The 24,156-nt window shown below is 40.0% G+C and overlaps 2 protein-coding genes across 25 annotated transcripts in view; one reads left to right on the top strand and one right to left on the bottom strand.

Annotated features, from left to right (window-relative positions):
- The first annotated feature begins 526 nt into the window (after positions 1-526).
- On the top strand, positions 527-23,154 carry CBR4 (carbonyl reductase 4). Of its 13 annotated transcripts, XM_083520331.1 has the most exons (12): positions 527-2,338; positions 2,591-2,732; positions 3,349-3,469; positions 4,139-4,275; positions 5,877-6,011; positions 9,195-9,353; positions 9,739-9,809; positions 13,252-13,366; positions 14,311-16,241; positions 17,149-17,226; positions 20,331-20,434; positions 22,974-23,154. In XM_083520331.1, exons 1-8 carry the CDS (start codon positions 2,081-2,083, stop codon positions 13,297-13,299), a joined length of 1,071 nt encoding a protein of 356 aa, XP_083376457.1. In that variant the 5' UTR covers positions 527-2,080; the 3' UTR covers positions 13,300-13,366; positions 14,311-16,241; positions 17,149-17,226; positions 20,331-20,434; positions 22,974-23,154. The 13 variants fall into 13 exon arrangements, with proteins under 13 accessions (XP_083376457.1, XP_083376451.1, XP_083376460.1 ...); XM_083520325.1 differs by having other exon boundaries at positions 15,802-17,226; XM_083520334.1 differs by lacking the exon at positions 9,739-9,809 and having other exon boundaries at positions 9,195-9,318; positions 15,802-17,226.
- Positions 17,483-24,156, bottom strand: part of PALLD (palladin, cytoskeletal associated protein) — a 210,439-nt gene continuing 203,765 nt past the window's right edge. For all 12 annotated transcript variants that reach the window (XM_083520209.1, XM_083520213.1, XM_083520215.1 and 9 more), the window contains 3 exons: positions 22,926-23,091; positions 21,685-21,818; positions 17,483-19,442 (listed from right to left, as the gene is read on the bottom strand). In XM_083520209.1, coding sequence (XP_083376335.1) covers positions 19,270-19,442; positions 21,685-21,818; positions 22,926-23,091 — 473 coding nt within the window. In that variant the 3' untranslated portion in view covers positions 17,483-19,269. The remainder of the gene's footprint in view (positions 19,443-21,684; positions 21,819-22,925; positions 23,092-24,156) is intronic.

Here is a 24,156-nt window from a genome sequence, read left to right as displayed (position 1 = left end):
GCAAGGCAGGAAAGTCGTCGCTGCTGCTTTGCGTGGCCATTGGGAGGACGCTCCTTAACGCTTGGGGAGAAGGTTACCGCACCCCCCTCCAGGGGAAAACTTTGGGGGAGCGTTTTTCTGTTATTGTTAAAATTTATTCAATTTATATAATGTGGATATAAATGACTGTGAGCAGCTGCAGCTTGCAATTGCTGTCCAATGCACAGCTGCCAGAGGAAGGCGGGGAACTGTGGCAACTTTACTGTCCTGCTCTGTTTTTCTGGTGACGGGGTGTGAGAAGTGCTTGGGACAAAGCCATGTCTTTTGGGGCGTCCATTTCACATCTTGTGTGAAGCTGTTGGGAAAAGACTTGGTTCGTGGCTCTTACTTCCCATCGACTTCAGTGGGGCTTAAGTGGGCCTCGCATTTCCTCCTCAAAATTGCAATTATTTGCTGCGGGAGAAGGTCTTCTTACTCGAGACTGCAGCTCCATTGAAAAGTCGAGAACTTAAACTCTGAGGAAAGGTGCAGTCTTTCACAGGTCTGCTCAGAAGTAAATTCCCATTGTGTTCAATGGGGATTCATTCCACAGAAGTACATAGGATGGTAGGCTCAGCAAGTCTCCCATACAACCTCTGCCCCTCCCCATTGGGAAAGAAATGCTGTTATTAACGCTTACCTGGGTTGAAGGGAAAGGGCAGCTTCCACATTTTGCAATAAGCAGCAAAACAGTGATTTTATAGTAGGTTTTAACCGTGGCACCTGCTTCACTGGAGACTTTCACTGTTTATTACTTTTTCTCCCTTTCAATACATTAAGTATGGTTTAATTTATTTTCATATTAACTAGGGCTTGTTAGCTGCTTGGCAAAAATAAAGCCATTGATTTAAATTTTTCTTCTTAACTTTTTGACAGTGGTTAGAACCTGAATATTTGCAAAAGCAATAGCTATATATGTTTAGATAGACACACCTCCCTCTGCCCTTTCTACAATTATGCTGCTCTTGTAGTGGCACCAAAGAATGTTAATTTATTTATGTAGTCCATAAAACTTTACACTGCTTGATTGTAATAAAAAAGTACAAAGATAAAACAAAATTTTAAAAAAATCACAATAGAATTTTAAAATATACAAAAGTTAAAATACTAAACCGATTATGTAGCTAGCGGTGATTTAGTAGACATGCCACATGGATCTGTATAACTTTGATTTAGCACCCACCTTCCCAGTCTCAAACTGATATGTGTTGTCTGATCTTTATGCTAACCCTTTTTTATTTCTCCAGACAATTTTTCATGTGACTGATATGTTTGGTTTAGAAACTTTGAAAAATTAAGTGAACAAAGAAGTTATTGCGCAGCTGAAAATCAGATTTTACTCTAGCACAAAACACAGGCATAGTTGGGTGTTTATTCTCATTGATTTTCCATTTCCTATTTGTACAGGCACTTCACAAAAGAAATGCAAAAGGCTAAGAGTATGCAACAATGCCATAGAAATAGACTGTATCATACCACATCTCAGGCAGCATTTATCACTTCAAAGCAATTGCACTTCATATCCATTTCAGGACTAGTGTATGGGTTGTGGTTACACTATGTTTACACTAAGGGAGGCTATGTCAATATGGTTATAAAGTAGTCTCCTTTAAGTGGCTTGCTGATTTGAACTTCAAGCACTTTAAGAGTATGAGAGGAGTGCAGGGCAGTGTTAACCACACACCTGGCACTAGTTTTATAATTATGTAAGCAAAAACGTTTTTGAGTGACACAGGCAGGTGGTCATGAATGGAATAATTTGCTTCTGTGGCAAAGCTTGTCTGTCTTGCTAGCCTCTTATGCTTCCTTTAATACGTTGCTTGTACATAGGTGCACTGCGTGTGTGTGTGTGTGTATAGATAGATAGATAGATAGAATATCTATCATCTACCTGCTATATACATAAAGATCCTTAGGTCTGTCTGACAGATGTGTCAGAATCATTGAAGTATTTCAAGGACACCCAGAAATCTGAAATTGGGAAAAGATGCACATTAATAAGGTATGAAATTAATAAGGTATGAAAACAGGGTACTTTAATTTATCACTATCAAAATAGAATATGAAGTGTGATGGCAACACATTGCAAGCCAGGGTGCAAATGAAGCAGTATGTTGGGCCAGACTTAGGTAAGGTAATAATGGGTCAAGTCACATTTCTGTGGGTGTTCACCAGTCCCTGTTTTAATACTTGGAAGAAAAGGGTGACTTCGCTGGCAGCTGATAGTGCAAGAGTAATAGCCAGTTTGCCTTCCAGAAGATACAGACTCCAACAGGCTTTGGAATGTACAGCCCTCCAGATGTTAGACTGCAACTCAATGGTCAGTGGTCGGGGATGGTGGGAATTGTAGGCCACAACATCTGTAGGGTGTATAAATTTGGCCACCCATGTGATAGTACTGGATAAAAGATAATAAAAGCAATAATAAAAAATAATTGCAAAACCCCCTGTAGCATGTAAACATTCTGTACAATTTATGACCCTTCCATCTTTTCATGCCAGTATAATAAATGTAATGCCAACACACATTTTGTCCGTCTACTATCAATATTTTGTTAACTGTTCATTGAAGATGTCAAGGGTCTGTGCCATTTTTGGAGGATCTCGGGGAATTGGCCATGCTGTTGCACAACTGCTAGCACAGAAAGGATATTGCCTGGCCATTATTGCCAGAAATCTGGATAGAGCTCAAACTACTGCAAAGAACTTGGGAGGTATGTATACCTTAGTGTTTTTGCAAAATATGTTGAACTATTAAAGTAATACATGTGTGTTAAATAAAGTAGCATGATTATTTTACACTGAATTTGAATCTTGCAGATCTGATAGTACAACCCCTACATAATACAGTGGTACCTCGGGTTACATACACTTCAGGTTACGTACACTTCAGGTTACAGACTCAACTAACCCAGAAATAGTACCTCGGGTTAAGAACTTTGCTTCAGGATGAAAACAGAAATCGTGCTCTGGCGGCATGGCAGCAGCAGGAAACCCCATTAGCTAAAGTGGTGCTTCAGGTTAAGAACAGTTTCAGGTTAAGAACGGACCTCTGGAACGAATTAAGTACTTAACCCGAGGTACCACTCTATAGTATAAGATAAGGGTCTGGTTAATAGTAGATGAGTGACATGGGGAATTGTTGGTTTTTTGTAATGTAAAAATGTGTACTCTGTCAGTATCAGACTTCGTTTCCAATCATATAATTAGTATGTTATTTTCTAGGATCCACATGCTAGCTAACAGCTCTCTGTCTGTATTTATGATACTTGCAGTCTCTGAATGTTTTGAGAAAGTTTGTATCTTATTGTGGACTTTGTGCCAACACAGCAGGTCATCTAGCATTTAGATGCGATGTTTCCAAAGAAGAAGACATCCAAAATGTGTTTAAAGAAATGGAGACAAGTTTAGGTCAAATAAACTATCTGGTTAATGCTGCAGGTATCAACAGGTTAGTTTCCAATTTAAGCTTCTATCAAAGGTACACTTTTGAAAATATCTAACATAAATAAATATACAGGTATAAAATAGTGTGGTTTATTTTGTTTTAGAGTTTAAAATCAAATATTTAATTTGTATCTAAAAGTGTGCGGAACAAATTTCATTAGATTGATTTGATATTCTTTGATTTAAGGTAGTTGAATTAAAATATCATTATCCTAAAAGGACTGTTTCATTTGCTGCAGCCTTTATACTGATCAAAAGCTGATTTTGGATGGGCTCTTTATCTACCTTCATCTTGTTTAAACAATAGCATAATCAGTATTCTGGGTAAGCCTTTAGGGCTTGTTATAATTGACTACAATTATAGGGTGGCTTCTAGTGGGCAAAGGTGCATGGATAAAACATTCTGGAGTATCCCTACTAAGACAAAGGTTGTCAATTGAGATTATTAGTCTTTAATAAAACAACGTAGGGTACTCAACTTCATAATGAACTCATTTAGTTTTGCACTTCAGTGTTTTTCTAGTTTAAAACAATATATTAATTAGCAAAGTGGCTGAAATTATTAATTTTTTCAGTGCATTGTAATTAATTATGCTTGACTATATTGGCCTGTTTCTTTCATGGGTCTAAACAATAGTATTTCTATTCTCCACTGTCATTTTTTTAATATTAGGGATGGCTTGTTGTTGCGAACCAAGGCTGATGATATGTTATCCCAGCTTCAGACCAATCTTTTGGGGACAATGTTGACATGCAAAGCTGCTGTGAAGGGTATGATTCAGCAGCAAGGTGGAGCTATTGTTAACGTAGGTGTGTCTGCCTAAACAAATATGATTATTTTCAATTGATACTAACTTTTCAAGAATCAATGTATGGTATGTTACAAGTTCTCCTATATAAACACATGCAGTTGAAGTTCTTACCAAAATTAACCACAGCACTTTTGGGGTCATTGGGTTGAAGTCAAATGTGCCTTTTGCCTGCTGCTTTTACACCTCAGCCAAAAGAATTGTGCAATCAGAGTGTAACAAAAGCCAAATGTATTCTGCTTGTGTAAGATGCTCATACAGTAAGCCTTTTTCTCATTTTATAGAACTGCATATTCACTCCCACTGTTCTCTCAAAAAGTGTTTTCCAGCTTCTCTGAGGCTGCAGTCCTACTCTCTCTCTCTCTCTCTCTCTCTCTCTCTCTCTCTCTCTCTCTCTCCCTCTTCCTGGGAATATGTCCTGTTGAACTCAATGAGGCTTAATTCTGAGTAGATATTCATAGGATGACTTTGTAAAAAAATTAAAAGCTGCTTATGATGCAGTGGGATGTGGTGTCTGCAGTTAGGGAAAACAAGAGGGGAAATCTGTTCTACCTGCTTGCCTGCCAGACAACAGACCTCTCTGGAGTTGTGCCCATAAATGCAATTTGGGATTCATGGGTGCCCACTGGACATCCTAGATCAGGGATGTGGAATGCCTGGTCCTCCCTTGACCCAGTTCCTATAATCTAGTATGTTTGTGATATAGGTATATTTTATTCTTAGCTTTTTGTTGTAAGCATCTTTGGCAGTAGTGTAAAAGGTGGGTTACAAATAACATTAAATAAATAAGCAAATATTTTTAGGAGAAATTCTGTGATTTATATTTATGTCTGAAAGAATTATCCTCTTTTCTAGAACCAAAGAGCTCCATAGATAATGCCTAATGGCTTCACAACAGGTCTTGGGAAACATACTGGAAGTGACTGCATTTTTTAAAATGTTGATGAAATGAAAAATTTCTGCATGTAGATTGTTTTAAAACACAGAGTAGCAGGACGAGTTAAAAGTAGGAGAAATATTTGAGCCACTCAGGGTTTGTTTTTTGTTTTTTTAAATGAATAGATTGACTTGATGCCAGGTTCATGTTATTTTTCATACAAGAAACAAATAAATATAAAACCGTGTGAGGTAATACAGGGAAATGTCAGGGTTAACTGACACCATCTTTCCTCTTTAACCACTTCCTAAATAGGTAATATTAATCATATTTGTTCTAGTTTTAGACTTTTGTGAGTTCTCTGACACCTGAGAGTACTGTACACTCACTGTCTGAGGGGACAGTGGGGCTTGCTGAGGTGTGGGAAGAAATCAACCAGCTTGTTATCTGCTACTACTTCTGACCTTCTCCCTTTGCCCTATTGCAAGGGTTTGGGTTCTCACTTGTATTTTCATATGGCTGGGGCTGTAACAGTATCTGTAATGCATTAAGTTCATGCTTGCTTTTCAGCATAAGGCCTTCATGTACATTAGGCAAAAAAGATAAGGCTTTAAAAATATTTAATTAAAAGTTAAATATCAATACAGCTACTATTAAAAACGCTCAGTTCCGACCATAGTTTCTCAACTTTGGCTTTGCCTGTATTTCCCTTTGGTTTATTTTAGGAAGTATTGTTGGGCTGAAGGGCAATTCTGGTCAGAGCGTATACAGTGCCAGCAAAGCAGGAATAGTTGGATTTTCACGCTCTCTTGCTAAAGAAATAGCAAGAAAGAACATTCGAGTCAACATGGTTGCTCCAGGTTAGTTTTTAGTTCACCAACTGTCACTTGTGAATCAGTACGTAAGATCAGATGCTTTTAGGTCCTTATATACTGAATTTAATGCACAATATTGATATCAGTCCGATAATTGCATCAGTTACAAACTTAACAGTAAAGCAACGGTAAAGCAACCCTTCAGATATTGTTGGACTCCAACAGGAGTTTTCCACCTGGCTTGCTCCACCCTCCAGCCCTTGGATCCCTAGGGGCCTTCAGAATGGTGCTGCTGCCACAGGGATCGTGTGTGTGTGTGTCTTGTCATGAACTGGGTGGAAGACTGTGAGTCATAGGAATGGAGAGTGTGTGTGTGTGTGAATCCAGCAGTGCTTAGTTTGTTTTTGATGGTTAAATTGTTAATGTTGCTAGTATTGTTTGTGGATTATGATTACTGCAATGCCTTGTGAGTTTTATAAAATGACTTCTCTTGTGGTTGTGCTGCTTAGCCGATTTTTTAAAGTTGTTTTGTTATTAGTGTTCTATAGACAATGGTTGTTTTACTACTGATTTGTTAATTATTTTATACTGTTTATGTTGTGGTTGTGATGTTGTTATTTATGGTGTGTAAGCTGCTTTGTGACTCATGTGAGTGAAAAGCTGTGAAGAAATAATAGTACAACATCTAGATAAAGGTAAAGGGACCCTTGACCATTGGGTCCAGTCGTGGCTGACTCTGGGGTTGCGGCGCTCATCTCGCTTTATTGGCCGAGGAAGCCAGTGTACAGCTTCCAGATCATGTGGCCAGCATGACTAAGCTGCTTCTGGTGAACCAGAGCAGCGCACGGAAACACCGTTTACCTTCCCGCTGGAGTGGTACCTATTTATCTACTTGCACTTTGACGTGCTTTCGAACTGCTAGGTTGGCAGGAGCAGGGACCGAGCAATGGGAGCTCACCCCGTTGCGGGGATTCGAACCGCGACCTTCTGATCGGCAAGTCCTAGGCTCTGTGGTTTAACCCACAGCGCCACCTGTGTCCCTTAAAAACATCTAGATAGGCTTGCCTAAATAAGAATGTTTTTAGCAACTGCCAAAAAGAGCACAGTGAGGGTGCCTGCATGATATTGATAGGCAGGGAGTTCCAAAGTGTAGGTGCTGTTGCACTAAAATTTTGAGTTGAGTAACACTTGAGTGAGGATATATGGGGTATGACAATCTCATAGGTAAACGGGTGCCAAGCTGTTAAGAGATTTATATACTAATAGTAACACCTTTAACTTGGCCCAGTAGCAAATCAGCAGTTGTGTTGTAGTGTTCTGGACTAACTGAAGTTTCCAGATCAGGTAACGGGGAAGCCCTTCATAGAGTGCGTTGCAGCAATCTAGTTCATGAAGTAGCCAGTGCATGGAGTTGGTAAAAGGTATTTTGAGCCACTGAGGCTACCCGAGTCTCCAATTGCAGGGCTGGATCTAGAAGCACCCCTAAACTGTAAACCTGCTCTTCCAGGGGGAGTGTAACCACATCCAGGGTAGGCAATTGACCAGGTCCTTGGACATGGAAACTACTTACTCATAGTGCCTCCGTTTCAAGCTCATCTTGTTTTCCCTCATCCCAAGCAATAGCCCAGGGGCTGCACAGCCTCTCCTGATTCATGCTGATACAGTTTTCAAACTGTTTTGCTTTAGTAAAAACATTTCAAAAAAATTCCTAAAACATAACTATGTGGTGACTGCACGACTGAACAGATGAATCATTATCTGCTTGGCAAAATACAAACAGCCTTAATACTTTTATGTATGTACACGTGCAGCAGGTGGAGTTCTTGCATTAACTCCTGTAGTTTACCTTGAACAACTCAGTTTGAGTGTGTCCCTGCTAACCACAGCAAGATTTCGTTTTGAATATTAACACCTTTTGACATCTCAGCAAGCCTCTAGCAGCACACTAAGTAAAGTCCCTAGATGTGAGAATTTAACCTTCAACCTCAACCCAAGGCATTTCAAATGCACTGTCTCTCTTCATTTTATTCAATTCTGATGTTCTGTGATTTTATCCTGCTAAGGCTATCTGTGTAGGAATTGCTTTGTACTTATTTTATAGTGCAGTGCACCTTTCCATAACTGAAATGTTTATGTCAGCTTGTAGAGACTGTAGTGGAAAGCATGGGCTCTAGTAGCCTAAATATGGAACCTTACCTTCTCTTTCACTCCAAACCTTAACTTAATGCAAGTTGGAAACAGATCTTTGACTTGTTTTCTGCCTATCATTACATGTATAAGTTCATGTCTATAGTGGCCGAGCACACAGTCATTTGAACACAGGATGTGCTTTTCACAGTAACGTAAATCCCTGGTTTGAATTAAGAGAACTCCCAAAGATTCTGTGGACTATGCAAGGCTGAGATTCTTACTGCAGCCATCCAAACTCCATGTGTGATAAGATAGGGAACAGAAGTGGCACCTGAACCAGGCCCTCTGTATTCTTTAGTTTAAATAAGTTTAAACTGGCTTGGCTCGCACAGCATTTTAAATCACAGTTAAACTTAAATATAGTTTAAAGGTGCATAGTGCTAAAACTGCAGGTACTTTGTTTCTCCCTCACTCTTGTTGCTGGTCTGTTGCCAAGAACTAAACCAGGGTTTGACTTACCATTACAGCTGAACCCAGGCTTGGGGGTTGTTTCCCTCCAAACAAACCACAAGCTGTATGAAGGCTTGCTGTCAGATTACCGCCCATGGATGGTTTGGGGAAAACCAACCATAGGCCTAAGGTTTTGATGTAATGCTAAGCCAAACCATGGTTTAGCTCCTAGCAATGCAGTAGGAGTATGGGAGGAGTTAAGTGGCATGTACTAGCATGCTTTAAACAATAGCTAAGTTGGTTGGATGTAGTTTTAGAGGTACACCTCATTGAAATAAGTAGTGGGACTTAATGTGAAACAAACACGGTTAGAATGGGGCTATATATATATAAGAATTTGGATGTGTAAAATTTGTCACAGTTTCTGGGCTGATATTTCCAGTTTCAAGAAGTTTCAGATAAGTTTGAATACACAAATATTTATTTCCTTAAATGGTTTTTAGTTGTGCAACTATGCTTTGCATTTGGACAGACTTATGACTCTTGAGCTCAGGAAACTATATAGTTGTGATGATAGGAGTTTTATCAGGATTTGACTAGGTCTTATTTCATAAACATATTTTCTCTCCCCCCCCCCCCAAATGTTAGGCTTTATTCACACAGATATGACAACACACTTGAAAGAAGAGCAGTTGAAGAAAACTATTCCCCTTGGACGATTTGGGGAGCCTCAAGAAGTTGCCGAAGCTGTTGCATTTCTTCTGGAGTCTCCGTATGTAACAGGCCAAGTTCTAGTTATTGATGGAGGTTTGCAACTTTTGTTTTAAAAGCCATGAAAGCATAGTCAATAAGTGTGGGAAAACATATTCAGCAATTGAAAGTCCCAAGAAGTGGATTGAGGTGATACTTCTTTTGTTAGTATTTTAAATTAAAGTAGTATAAATTTGTAATTAGTCTGACAAACTTCAAATCATATGCTTACTTGTCTGTTTGCCTCAGGTAAATAAGCAAATTATGTGTGACACCAGATTTTTTTGGGGGGGTGGGTGGGGTAGATGATTCAGGGTCCCATTTTTGTTTTTTGTGTATATATTGAAATTAAATGATCTGGTTTTTTTTTAAAAAAAAAACAAAAAACCAGTGCTACATGTTACCGAATATACTAATTGTGACATAGACGTTGCTTGATCAGATTTGTTCTTTCTGCATAGAAAGCTTAATGCAGCTCTCCTTCCAAAAGTTGGTCTATTTTTGGTTCATTCTGTAAGTAAAGTATGATCTTTTTCATAGTTTATGTTGGAAGACTTTGGTGTTCTACTTGGAGAGGCAAAGGAAACTGATGATAAACTGCTTAGGAATGTTGAATGCTTGGTTATATAGGGCACACTTCTCCATGCATATTTATTTTGTTTCTCCTATGAAGTGGTTGCTAACAAAGAATACAATATGCTGAACTTCATAACCTTAGGTTTCTTAAATAAAACACTAATTTCCAAAGGTTTTTTTCATTGATTCAAAGTACTTGAAATAGTGAAAAATTATTATTTAGATGTGACATTTTCTAACCGTCTCCTACTTGAAGCATAAATATTTTTTTCTATCACTTCAGAAAGGGCTATATATATATATGTATACAGTGGTGCCTCGCAAGTCGAAATTAATTCGTTCCGCAAGTTTTTTCTTCTTGCGAGTTTTTCGTCTTGCGAAGCACGGTTTCCCATAGGAATGCATTGAAAATCAATTAATGCGTTCCTATGGAGACCGTCCGGGGACAGAGGGGAAGCGCCGCGCGCCTTCCCCTCTGTCCCCGGACGTGTTTTAAAGCAAGGGAAGGGGCAGCGGGGAGAATCGCTTCTCCCCGTTGCCGCCCCTTGGTTCAAAAGGGGTCTGAGGAGAGAGGGGAAGGCGCGCGCGCGCCTTCCCCTCTGTCCCTGGAGATTGTGGGGCTGGCAACGGGGAGAAGCTATCTTCTCCCCGCCGCCCCTTGCTTCAAAAGAGGTCCGGGGACAGCGGGGAAGACGCGCTGCGCTTCCCCGCTATCCCCGGAGCTTGCGGGGCAAGCTTCGTTTTGCGAAGCAAGCCCATAGGGAAATGCGTCTTGCGAAGCGGCTAAGAAAACGAAAAACTTCTTCGTCTAGCGAGTTTTTCGTCTTCCGAGGCATTCGTCTTGCGGGGTACCACTGTATATATAATCATTTCATACATTAAAAGCTATCTAGTCTATATTCTTATTCTGGATGCTTTATGGCTCTTTGACACCAATATACCTCTTTATCACAAACAAATATTTTGTGTCTACTACAGTATCTGGATAACAGAAATGTTCAACTGTATGCTATATTGTTACGTTCCACCCTTAACTCCGAGCATTATGATATTCTGGGGGGTTGCAGGTGCGCTTTAACGCAGGGTTTGTTTTTCCTGTGGGACAATAAGGCACAGTGGAAACTAGTGTCTTTATGATATTTGGTGTATTTGCACATGAAAAACCTGCAGGCTAGATGGAGGGGCTCACAGTATTGGCACCCCAAAAGGTTGTTGCGTCTTCTATAGTCTTGCACTCAAATGAACAGCAGCCGTCATATTTTGCCTCCTCCTCTAGTTTATGTCCTTGCTAACTCCTAACTTCCCTTCTGTACTCTAAACTCTCCTAAAACACTGGCCTTGTCTTTTAAGCTAACTCAGTTGAGAGAGGGAAGAAACCCACACATGCAAATGTAATTAGCCTTTCTCTCTTTTGTGTCGTTTAAATGGTTCATCCCTAGGCTAACGCCTCAGAAGGAAATTACCTGTAATAATTAGCTTTTACACTTGGCTTAATTAAAGGATTAAAGGTCTGGCATACACCTTACATGCACACTTGAGTCTAGCTATCATGTCCTAGGAAATCAGCTTTGACACCCCAAACCTTAATTAAATTCTAGTGCTAATTTGATCCAGAATTTAGGTGGTCCTGCATCCCAGATTCATGAAAGTACATGGATTTTCCTATTATTTTTTTATTTGCACAATTATCTAGCTTAAAATGTGAAATCTTATTAGTGGTGGCTAAGTTGCCAGTTTTTTGTTTTGTTTTTTTTAAAAAAACTGCTTTTCAGATTTATTTTACAAAAGTTACAATATGCAAAATCATAAGAAACTTTCTTATAACATAAAAATATTTGTAATATTTAAAAAATTAGTATTTTATATATATATATATATATATATATATATATATATATATATATATATATAGTGTACTCATCAGAACTCAGACACATGGAAAAACTCAATGAGGAGAACTTTTAATAGGAAAAATACTTATCTCTGTGTTAAATTATTTAGTTATAATGCCTGCAAACCAGGAAGGGATAATATTAAGGGCTGTTTCCCCTTCTTATTGTTCAAATCCATTAAAACCTTTCCCCCTTGCATCGAATCCAAGAAATCATGCTTAATATTGTAAAATCCCAAAATTTAATGTATCTGTGCCAACAAAGGCTGTTGCGAGTAGGAGTTCAACAACTGGAGAGCGCCATGTTGGCTATCTCTTCTCTAAACTTCTCTATTCCAAAAGAATTTGGATAGTTGCATTTGTTGATATTTAACCAGATATATTTCTAAATGTCATCAGAAGTAGATTCTCTAGTCATTACTTCTCATTCCTGGAATAACTGATTTGGCTTGTTGTTATCAGTTGCTTTATACAATAAAAGTCTCAAAATGATTTGACAGAAGAAAATAGAGCACATTAAAACAGCATGAAACCAGAAAAATGGGGGGCAGGGAAATGACAATACAAAATGTATAAAATGCTCATTCAGCAACATATTAATAAGGACAAAGTCCTAACTGCTCCACTAAAAGAAGAGGACCACTATAGAAAGCAGTATTAAGTAACCAGGGTAAACAGCAAGGTCTTAACCTGAAAAGATGGTGCCAGACAACTACCCCTTATGAGAGCATTGCACAGACTGGGTGAAATCACTGAAAAGGTCCATTCCTGTGTGGCCACCTTCCACATCGCCCTCAGGAACACACAGAAGGGTCTCTGATGAAGACTGCTGGGTCCAGTCCGGTCCTTGAAAATACTATAAGTTACTTTGGTTTCTCCCAAATTACCGTATTTTTCACTCTATAAGACGCACCAGACCATAAGACACACCTAGTTTTTGGAGGAGGAAAACAAGAAAAAAAATATTCTGAATCTCAGAAGCCAGAACAACAAGAGGGATTGCTGCGCAGTGAAAGCAGCGATCCCTCTTGCTGTTCTGGCTTATGGGATAGCTGTGCAGCCTGCATTCACTCCATAAGACGCACACACATTTCCCCTTGCTTTTTAGGAGGGGAAAAGTGAGTCTTCTAGAGCAAAAAATATGGTAGGTTTTCAGAGTCATTTAAACTGCATTTGTTCATTTCAGCTTACTAACCAATAGTTTAAAATGTCTTCTGTTTTAAAGGACTCAAATAATACTAATTTTGCATCTCCCAATCCATTCCTCACCTGTGTTAAATATGCAGTCTGATTATTCCGTATCCAAGCTGCCAAATTGAAATACTTTGTGGGCTACCCCCTCCCCCCAAAAGCAAGCTGTCAGTTTAGGCCTGTAATTAAAATTGGCAGAAATATAAGCATAGAATAAAAATGCAAACAAAACTATTCAGGTCTTCTATATATCTTAAAATGTAGTCTGGAAGTACTATATAATTGATTTTCTTGTAGGATCAGCCCAGTAATCAAAGGTGGAAGCAAGTTTACTTTCATGTTTAGAAAAATGGCATATTCACTGACATCTGGAGTGTGAGCATACAAACAGATCTATTTTTCACCTCTTGAGGTCAGTATAATTTAAGGAATAAATAGTTCATTAGGGTTAGTTAGGTAATTGTACAAAGAACTACATATATATTTATAGCCATTTAAGTTTGGCTTGTGTGCAGAGCTAATTTAATGCTTTTTTCATTTTGTTAGAATTGCTACATTCTTATAATCCCAATTTTAAATAACAGGTTTATATTATTTGTGTACATAAATTCCCATTTATACATATTGTTCAGTTTCATAGTTGAAAATGAGTGTGCATGGCTTCTTATCTCTCTATAAACAGTTATTTTCATATCTCTTTGCTTAATTATGGCCAGAGTGGGCAAAACATTGCAATTGTTGTTGTTTAGTCGTGTCCGACTCTTCGTGACCCCATGGACCAGAGCACGCCAGGCACTTCTGTCTTCCACTGCCTCCCGCAGTCTGGTCAAACTCATGCTGGTAGCTTCGAGAACACTGTCCAACCATCTCGTCCTCTGTCGTCCCCTTCTCCTTCTGCCCTCCATCTTTCCCAACATCAGGGTCTTTTCCAGGGAGTCTTCTCTTCTCATGAGGTGGCCAAAGTATTGGAGCCTCAGCTTCAAGATCTGTCCTTCCAATGAGCACTCAGTGCTGATTTCCTTAAGAATGGATGCGTTTGATCTTCTTGCATTCCATGGGACTCTCAAGAGTCTCCTCCAGCACTATAATTCAAAAGCATCAATTCTTCGGCAATCAGCCTTCTTGATGGTCCAGCTCTCACTTCCATACATCACTACTGGGAAAACCATAGCTTTAACTTTACGGACCTTTGTTGGCAAGGTGATGTCTCTGCTTTTTAAGATGCTGTCTATGTTTGTCATTGCTTTTCTCCCAAGAAGCAGGCGTCTTTTAATTTTGTGGCTGCTGTCACCATCTGCAGTGATCAAGAAAGTAAAATCTCTCACTGCCTCCATTTCTTCCCCTTCTATTTGCCAGGAGGTGATGGGACCAGTGGCCATGATCTTCGTTTTTTTGATGTTGAGCTTCAAATCATATTTTGTGCTCTCCTCTTTCACTCTCGACAGCAATAATCATTTGTATTTTACAAACAGTTCAATGCAAGGTAATTGTATCTAACAAAAGATGGCAATATTCAGAAACAAATAGAGAACTAGGTTACACTTTCACTGATCTTAAGGAAGCCATAAGTAAACCAGAAATTTCAGAGGGGGGCTGTAGCAGAATTAGAATTAATCAAGAAGGTAAATTGTTCATTTGGATCTGAATAGAGACCACCTTTTTCTTTCTCACTTCAGAAGTTAACCTGGCATTGCCAAGCTGCTATTACTACTATTATTGATTACTTGCTCTTCACCCAGGGCAAGTTGCAATATTAAAACACAATATTAAAAAGTTTAAAACCATTTATTGAATTATTGGAAATTGAATAACAATTGAATATGTCAAATAATACCTGAACTATTGCTATCTACACTTCCTGCATGTTATTTCCCACTGACCCCAAAACTTAGTTCTTCTGTCCTCCTTACAGTCATGTCTATTTATCTGAATCTGAGGATTACATTTCATGTATGTTATGAAGTAGTAGACTCTAGTCCATGAAAAATTGCGCCATAGTAAACAACTTTAGTCTTGGAAATGTCACCAAAATCTCTCTTGCTTATATATCGTTGAATCCAAGAGTACCTTGGTTGTGGAGAAAAGGCTTCACCTATGTTGGCAGTATCTTCTAAAAACTCAGGATGGTTTGGCCTTCCAATGGTTGTGGCAGGACAGCTACAGGCCATAGAACATCATTGTGTTTAGACATGGGCCACAAACACTAAAGGTGCCTTTTCTTTTCCATTATGCCATTCCGTGACGCCATGATGTAGTTGTGCAAAAATGAAAATAAAATCTGCTGAAGTAAATAAGTGAATTTAAATGTAGTCAATAAGCTGATACTGAATGACAATTAATTATAAATTGATATAATTATTAAAAAACGCTTAGAGATCCTACTAACTTTAACAGTATTTGGAATTTATCAAATTTAGAAAGCAGCTTTCCCACATTAAGTGTCGTGCTTCACATGCTCTTTAATTGTGCCAGACTGACTAGGCCCTTCAATATCTGACAGCTGAAAATAAATGTCTAATAAATACTTCTGTGAGCATTTGTTTAGCTGTCACAATAATATTGTTTCCAGGAAAATGAGTTATTTGTTCATGCTAAATCTTGCTTGAAATGTTTGCGCTCTGCTACTCCTACTGCTATAATAGTAAATACCTCCTTCCACTCTGAAAATTTACTAGATTGTCACTGCATCATCAGATGAATTGATGGACCCCGGCACATTTTAAAGGTTGATAAATAGGCGTCTGTATAATAATTTGGGATAGATATATTTATGGAGTACTTTCTCCATGACTCAGCAGGGCAGAGATGAGTGTGAAATGCCATTACCTTTTCCATTTCTTTTTCCAGTTTTCTTCTACTTTGCCATCCCACATGTTTTCCTCTATTTGTACCACACAGGCTTTTCTGCATTTGTTAAACCATCATGCTCTCAATCTAATAGTGTGCTGAAGTATTTGTTTTTATAGCAACAGCTTTTTAAAAAGGCAAGCAAGACTGTTATTTTATATTTGAGGCATGAGTTACCTCTGCTGTGATCATGAATGTATTGAGCGAATACATCTGTTTTCTTCTACTGTTTGACAAGCAAAATGTTCCTATAAATTATTGGTTAGCTCTTATGACACACCAGTAATAAAATTAACCACAAGGAGAAATCATTGTAAGGAGAAAACATTCCAATCCCTCTGAAGTTACTCTGCTGTCAGAAGCTATCTCAGTTTTGCTTACAAAACCATATTCAAGCCTGAAGGAAGCACGATTCCTCTCATTTCACCTACATGGAGCAGGTAGGATGCATTTCATTTTTTTACTTACTCCCAGGGCTGTTGTGGGTGAATCAGTATAAAGTTTATCAGTTCTTTTAAGCAACTAATTTTAAACTTGAATGCTGTTTTCTCCTAAACAACTTGCTTCTCTAGAGATGCAAACTGATGGTAGAAGAAATATGCGAGGTTTGCTCATTTAGAACTTGAGAACAAGTTCTAGCTTGTTCTTAATTCTTAATATTCAGCTATTTTATGTCGTTTAGGCTGATGTGTCAAGATACCTAATCTTTGAATTGGGTCTAATCTATGCTGCTTCATGCTAAACTTGAGCTGTAGTAATAGTACTTCAGCCTGTGAGTTGTATCCAGTAGTGGTTCTGTGCTAGTGGAAGAACTTCCTTAAGGAAGGGCCCCTAAATTTTGCTGATCCCTCCTATCCAAATCAGTGCAGCACCCTGTGCCTCCCTACAGACGCCTCTGAAGCAACATGGAACATGTCAGAGAGCTGTAAGTGAGAGAGGTGAAATGTGCTAGTAGAAGAACTTTCTCTTGCACAAAGCCACTATTGGGGGCGATTAGAGCAGGTCCAATAGAGGCATCCAAAGCCCTGCTTGTTTCATTTGTACTATATTAGTTTCAATTATTGCAGCCTAAGGATGTGGTCAAACCAGCTTGAAGAAGTGTAGCTATCTTTGCTGGCTATACTCTGGGCCTCAGAGGGTTAAGCTGGCCAGGGGCTGGCTTCCTTTTTGTTTGAATTTATAACTTTATTCTAACAAGACTCCCACTCTGGTCCTGAGACAGGCTCTGCATGGGCCTGTGCATGTGGGTGAAATGAAGACTGGTCTTTCACTGTATTTGTCAGTGGTGACATGGTGTCTGCCCTGTTGGATCTCATGCATTGTTTGGGGTTTTCTCTCCTTTTGTAGGCCCCGGAACCAAGCAAAGCCCCTTTCCTCCCAGCATTCTACACGTTAGAGGCAGATGATCACAAACACATCTTTCAGGTAAGAGCTCCCATTTGTCAATATGACTTACTTGCCATAATCCAGGCAATGGGGAAAGTGGCTCAGATGTCAGGAGAAGTTGATTTCAGTAGGGTTGGCTTAAAAAATACACAATACTAGGCTGTACCTATGAAGTGGGATCCTAAGGATGTAAATCAGAAGCCTACTGGAGTTCAATGGGCTTTACTTCCCATAAGCATGTAGGAATGTACCCAGTTTGATGTCTTAAGTCCATGACCCAGAAAAAAAACAATTATTAACTTGTGTAATATTTATTGATGTTAAACCCACATGATATCAGCACAACAATCCAAAGTAGTATGATTGTACATTTTTTTTTATAAATACAAATAAAAAGAAGCAAAATGCTACTAGTGAAGCTAAACAAATATAGATTAGCGAGTCACATTTGAGAAAAGTTTGGTAAATGAATGATAGGACAGTTTTATATGACAGATTGTGTATGACAGTACAGATATGTAAGAAATGCTTATAACAAGCTGTAACCACTTGCAGCAGTTTGCATAGAAAAATAACTATTTTCTGTGCTAAAAGTTTATTAGCCGCTAAAAAAAACCTGGTTTGTGTACTTAACATGGGTGCAAAGCAATACATGTATAGCAGTAATGCAAAATATATAGTGTGGTACATAATACAAAACTTCTCTTAAAAAGTACTGCACTTGAATAACTGAGTTGAGATAAAAGAGTCAACATTTTTATTATAAATAAAGTACTATAAACGTGCTTTGATAAGGAATACAGTGTTTTCCTTTTGTAGCAAAGTACTCTTGTACCATCAAAACCACATCTTTTTTTCCTGCCAGACTCAATTGAACTCTTAAATTGATTTTGAATGTTAAATGGCTTAATGCCTAAGTGAAGTCCAGTTAGATGCAGAACTAGTCTACATTCTGGAAGTTTGACCATTTTTACTTTCTTCACGAAGTCTCAGTCTTAGGCAGGGCTATTATTCATTGCTGCAGTAAGCAATAACACAAAATTGTAACATCTAGTACACATGCATGCAGTGTTTAAAATATAACACCATTTTCTTTATCATCATTCTGCATTCCCTCCTATTTACTAATCTATTCTCTGTGGTGTGCTTATCATTCAAACCCTTGCAGACTCACTCCTTTCCCCACGTACTCTATACTCATCACTTTTGTCATGGTGTTCTGGTCAAGCAAATCTCCAGTATGATGATGATGATTTAAAGCTTTTGGGTAACCATGGAATTTCAAAGAGATGAAGTGCAATGTTTTCTCAAGACGCTTTCATTCTGAGAAACGTCTGTCCTACTGCCCCTGTCCTGTCCTGTCCCACTTGCAAATTTTAATACTGTAAAATAATCCCATCCCATAATGTCCAGATTTTAAGTTATCTTATGACTTAGTCTGGCAGTACAGTTTTAAGTCAGCCATTTCTTGCCAGAAAACAAAGCTTTCAGGTGTGAAACTTGCTTGCCTATCCTAAGTTTCTTTAAGCAAGCAACCTCCTTTCCCTTGAGAATAGAAAACCATTTACAGAGATACTAATTTCATTTAGATGTCTCTTCCTTTCCCCCTTCCATCAGTATATTGCACATTTTTTACTGCTGTTAATCAGAATGTGTTGCTGATACACTTGCTGCTGTGTTGTAGCTTAAAAAAATGACTAGCATTATTCATTACGAGTTATAGCACCTACAACTTGCAAAAGGCACTTGGTGATAAATTCTGCAGTGTGCTTGCTTCCGAAAAATCTCATTCACTTCAGCATTTGGCATTTGTGAATAGGATTATTTAAAAACAGTGCTACCCCCAAAGTAATGAAACAGTTATGGTGAAGGTGATGTTCATGTGTAGGGGCTGTACATTTCCATTGAATAATCACTACTTTAAATTGTAACGAGCAAGAAATACATGATTAAGGTGTTGTTTATCTTTTGCACACAATGGTGTTTGCCTTTCACATAAAGTGGCATAAATTATCATTGGTCAAGACAATGGCTTTCAGTGTTTTCACTTTGAAAGGAAATGGTAGGCCTGATAGCCAAGATTTACAGATCATCACTTTCTACCAATCCAGATTGTAGTGTCAGGTGTCCTGGGTTTGCTTCTGGCTGAAACGCAGCTTTGATGTCTAGTCCTTGGTCAGAAAGTGCTGCATATCGACTAGCTGAGGGACGCACCTTCTTTGGTTTGGTGGTCTGGGGCTGTTGCTGCCACTGAGCTGCAGAAAGGGAAGGAAGAAACAGTTTGCTGCTGTAACATAAGCACCACAAATGGAAAATTTAAGAGCTTGTTAGCCCTGGTTAAGAGGGAATTCCTCCAGCAACATATTACAGTGGTACCTTGGTTTACATACACTTCAGGATACATATGCTTCAGGTTACAGACTCCGCTAACCCAGAAATAGTACCTCGGGTTAAGAACTTTGCTTCAGGATGAGAACAGAAATCGTGCTCCAGTGGCGCGGCAGCAGCAGGAGGCCCCATTAGCTAAAGTGGTGCTTCAGGTTAAGAACAAACCTCCGGAACAAATTAAGTACGTAACCCGAGGTACCACTGTATAGGAAATCTCCTTGACTCAGTATTTCTCCTTAAGTCATAAACTAGTGCTTTGAGAACATTTTAGCCTGGATGGATTAGCCTGTAAAAGGAACCAGGAGGGCTTAAAACCCCAGAGAGCTACTGCCACTCAGTGTAGACCAGCCTTTCTTAACCTGGTGCCTGATGGATAGTTTTAGACTACAACTCCTATCAAACCCAGCCACCATGACCAATGATGATGGGAGCTGTAGTCAAAAACACTAGAGGGCAACTAGGTTGGAGAAGGCTACTGCAGACAATACTGAGCAAGATGGATTACTGGTTTCACCTAGTATAAGGCTGATTCCTATGTTTCTAACCTTCCTATGTGCAACCATGGCTAGTAGCTCCACCAGCTGAAGCTTATAAACTTTAGAGAAATAATATGTAGAGGAGCATGCTTTCATCCATTTTCTGAAAACCACATGGCACACAAGGTACTCATCTCTGGCAACTCATCTTTCCCCCTCTTCCATTCTGTACCACTGGACCTTCTCTCTGATGAATTTCCTTCCTCTGCTTTCTTCCAGTTGCACAGATCTTGGTGAACTTGGCCACAGGATATGGGATTCACTCCAGGCAGTTCAGATAATAGATGCTTTCCCAACTGCGTGCAGCCAATCCTGATTGCACAGTGAGTGCATTGGTTTGATATGCCATTCATTCACACCTTACTTTGTTCTTCGGTTCACAACATGATTTTTTAAAAAAATGTACAACTTAGCTATGAGATAGTCTTATCCGCAGGTAGTCAATGAAGCATGTCTGGATGGTTGCCATCTTTAATTACAAATCCACAGATATGCCGGGGACTGGAAAAACATTGACACCTCTGAACCTAGGGAACGTGGAAGCAATACAGAGCATTCTTCCAACCCCATCTACAAATTTGAATATACAGTGGTGCCTCGCAAGACGAAATTAATTCGTTCTGCAAGTTTTTTCTTCTTGCGAGTTTTTCGTCTTGCGAAGCATGGTTTCCCATAGGAATGCATTGAAAATCAATCAATGCGTTCCTATGGAGACCGTCCGGGGACAGAGGGGAAGCGCCGCGCACCTTCCCCTCTGTCCCCGGACCTGTTTTAAAGCAAGGGGCGGCAGGGAGAAGATTACTTCTCCCCGCTGCCTGCCCCGCAATCTCCGGAGACAGAGGGGAAGGCGCGGGCGCCTTCCCCTCTGTCCCCGGACCTGTTTTAAAGCAAGGGAAGGGGCAGCGGGGAGAATCTGTGGCCTTCCCCTCTGTCCCCTCTTTTGAAGCAAGGGGCGGAGGGGAGAAGATCGCTTCTCCCCGTTGCCGCCCCTTGGTTCAAAAGGGGTCCGGGGAGAGAGGGGAAGGCGTGCACGCCTTCCCCTCTGTCCCCGGAGATTGCGGGGAAGGCAGCGGGGAGAAGCAATCTTCTCCCCGCCGCCCCTTGCTTCAAAAGAGGTCCGGGGACAGCGGGGAAGATGCGCTGCGCTTCCCCGCTATCCTCGGAGCTGGCGGGGCAAGCTTCGTTTTGCGAAGCAAGCAAGCCCATAGGGAAATACGTCTTGCGAAGCGGCTAAGAAAACGAAAAACTCCTTCGTCTAGCGAGTTTTTCGTCTTCCGAGGCGTTCGTCTTGCGGGGTACCACTGTACGTGTGGAATAGGCTGTTAGGAACATTTGTTTGGTATGTCCCACATGGGCTGCAAAACTAGAGGGCTCCTACATTGTATAGACCTAATCTTAAAGTACAATAATCATGGTTTATGGATTTCAATAGAGCAAGGATGAGGAACTTGTGGCACTCCAGATGTTGGACTCCCCAACACTGCCCAAGCTGGCTGGGGCTGATGGAAGTCCAGCAACATCTGGAGGGCCACAGGTCCCCATCTATGACAGTGTATTACTGTGCTAAACTTACTATAGACATCCAGCCTTGCTGTGCAGGACACAATCCCAGCCTCATTCTTTGCTGACACAGTGTACCAACCAGCATCTTCTTTTGTAGCTCCCTGAACAAGCAGGCAGATATAGCCATGGTTATCCTGGTGCATGCTGAAAGAGAAGTAAATAACAATAGTGGCATGGTTACGTACATTTCTTATTTTAAATGATAAATTCAAAATCTGAATGAAGAAACTAAGAGGCTGGTTTTCAATTCCTTGAGCATACCAGTGCCAGGGATTAATTTCAGGATAAGCGTAAACTGAACCCACCCACCACTTTTTCAGGGTATTCCTAGGCCCACCTATCACTTTTGGCAATGTTGTTCCCTCCCATTGGGAAATGAAAATATATAACCCAGGTGGGACATTTGGCTGGGGAAACTTAGCCAGATGGGTGGGGTACAAGTAATAAAATTATTATTCTTATTATTGGAGGGATGGGGAAACTGCAACCCTCCAGATGTTGGACTACAAGTCCCATCATCCCTCTCACCATTGGCCATGCTTGGTGGGATTGATGGGAATTGAGTCCAGCAACTTCGGGAGGGCTCAGGTTCCCAGCACTTAATAAAACTAGCATCAGTGCAAGAAACCATTTGTCGTCTTTTCCTCCCACTGTACTTTATTTATTATTGTGCTGTACCGCCTCACTGCTTCTACACATCTCCAAGTCTGTTACATTGGAAGCAGGTTCCAGACATCAAGGTGAGGACTGGAGGTTTGCCACCCACTGTGTTCAATATTTATTACAGGTAGCTTTTAAGAATTCAGAAATAGCAGTTCTTTGTAAACCATTCCCAAGAAAATATATTTGTAATTCATTTATTTTCAGGGTTTAAAAAAATTATATAGCTGTAAGACCCAATGTAGATAACGATATGCTGATTATTCCTTAAGGAAGCATCTGGTAGGTACACTCCTGCCAACACATGTTATCAGTAAGAACAAAAAGAAAGCTTATAATTCAATTTCATCTTGTAAACTGTCAGTCTTCCTTATGCTGTGAACTGCAGAATCAGAGCCAGCTATACAGTACTATGTTTCCCACTGCCAGGAGACCACCAGCCCCTCCCTCCACCCCAACAAACCTAGCGCCATTATGGACCATCCACAGATCCAAAACCTACCCAAGAAATAAAAGCAAATGCAACCCCTGACCAACACAATACATGAAAATGTCAACGTCAAGCAGAGACTCAGAATAAACAAGACTAACCTCACTCTGTCAGTATTGTATGTGAGCGACTCGTTTTCTTTCTTCCAGAAGATCTGAGGGTGCGGCACACCCGAAACCCGGCATTCCAGTCGCACAGGATACCCCTCAGCTACACCTGTGTTTTGTAGCTTCTCGACAAATACAGGTGGCTTGTGTGCTTCCTTAGCTATAAAAAAAGAAATAACTTTTCTCTCTTCCTCTTTTGAACCAATAAAATATCCTATACATATTTCCCTGCGTTTCCTGTTGGTGTTTCTGAGCAGGAGAAGCACATGTCATGTAGTGGCATTGGGAAAGCTTTTTGCATTTGCTGACTGTCCTTTGGCAGCAACTGAACTGCATCTTAGATTGGGGGGGGTACAATCTGGTCAGATTCAAAATGACTTCACTAGGAGAGTTGTGCAGATTCTTATTTTCCTCCTCCCAAAATCCTAAGATCACAAACTTGAAGTGCTCAGGGATTGTGCTCAGTTTATAACTGTGCTTTTAACACACAACAACAACAACAGGCCACTAGATGTTCTTCATCTCTTTAGAAGACGGAACATAGCTGACTTACCCACTTTAATTTTCCACTTGCAAAGGAGCCTTCTAAGAACTATCCTAGCTGCATGGGAGCTATTTATGCATGAGTGAATCCACAGTGGGGTACTTGCTAAATAATCCAAACACGTGAGTGTGGAAGGGGCTGATCTCAATGCTATTTCTAGTAGAGGTATGACACATACACCCTTGAAGGCAGGGTGCTGATCCCATAGCTTACTTTAAACCAGTGATGGCCTAACTTGGCCCTCCAGCTGTTTTTGGACTACAACTCCCAACATCCCTAGCTAACAGGACCAGTGGTCAGGGATGACGGGAATTATAGTCTCAAAACAGCTGGAGGGCCGAGTTTAGCCATCACTGCTATAAACCCACACGTTATTGGCCATTTGTGGTTGGATCTTTCACATCTTTTGCCTGAAAACTGCTAACGGAGAAGGCCAGGATACCATTTAAAAATCCCCAAAGCCAAACACAATTGTCCCTTTCCTACAGTCACTCATTGCTCTGATCTCCGAGTTCAACTGTTGTACAGTGAATTCAAATTACCAATTCAAATTTAGGACACAACCCACCAAGCACTGTTCCTAAACAGTCCATATGCATTTTGATAGCACTGTAGGGAATGCAGAGACTGTTCACCCATCTGTAGTCCCCCCCCCCGTTAATTATATACTTGTGAGCCTTT

The sequence above is a fragment of the Podarcis liolepis genome (assembly GCF_965112155.1).
Source record: "Podarcis liolepis genome assembly, chromosome: 9".
Classification (NCBI taxonomy): Eukaryota; Metazoa; Chordata; class Lepidosauria; order Squamata; family Lacertidae; genus Podarcis; species Podarcis liolepis.
This window is presented reverse-complemented; position numbering and strand designations above follow the sequence as displayed.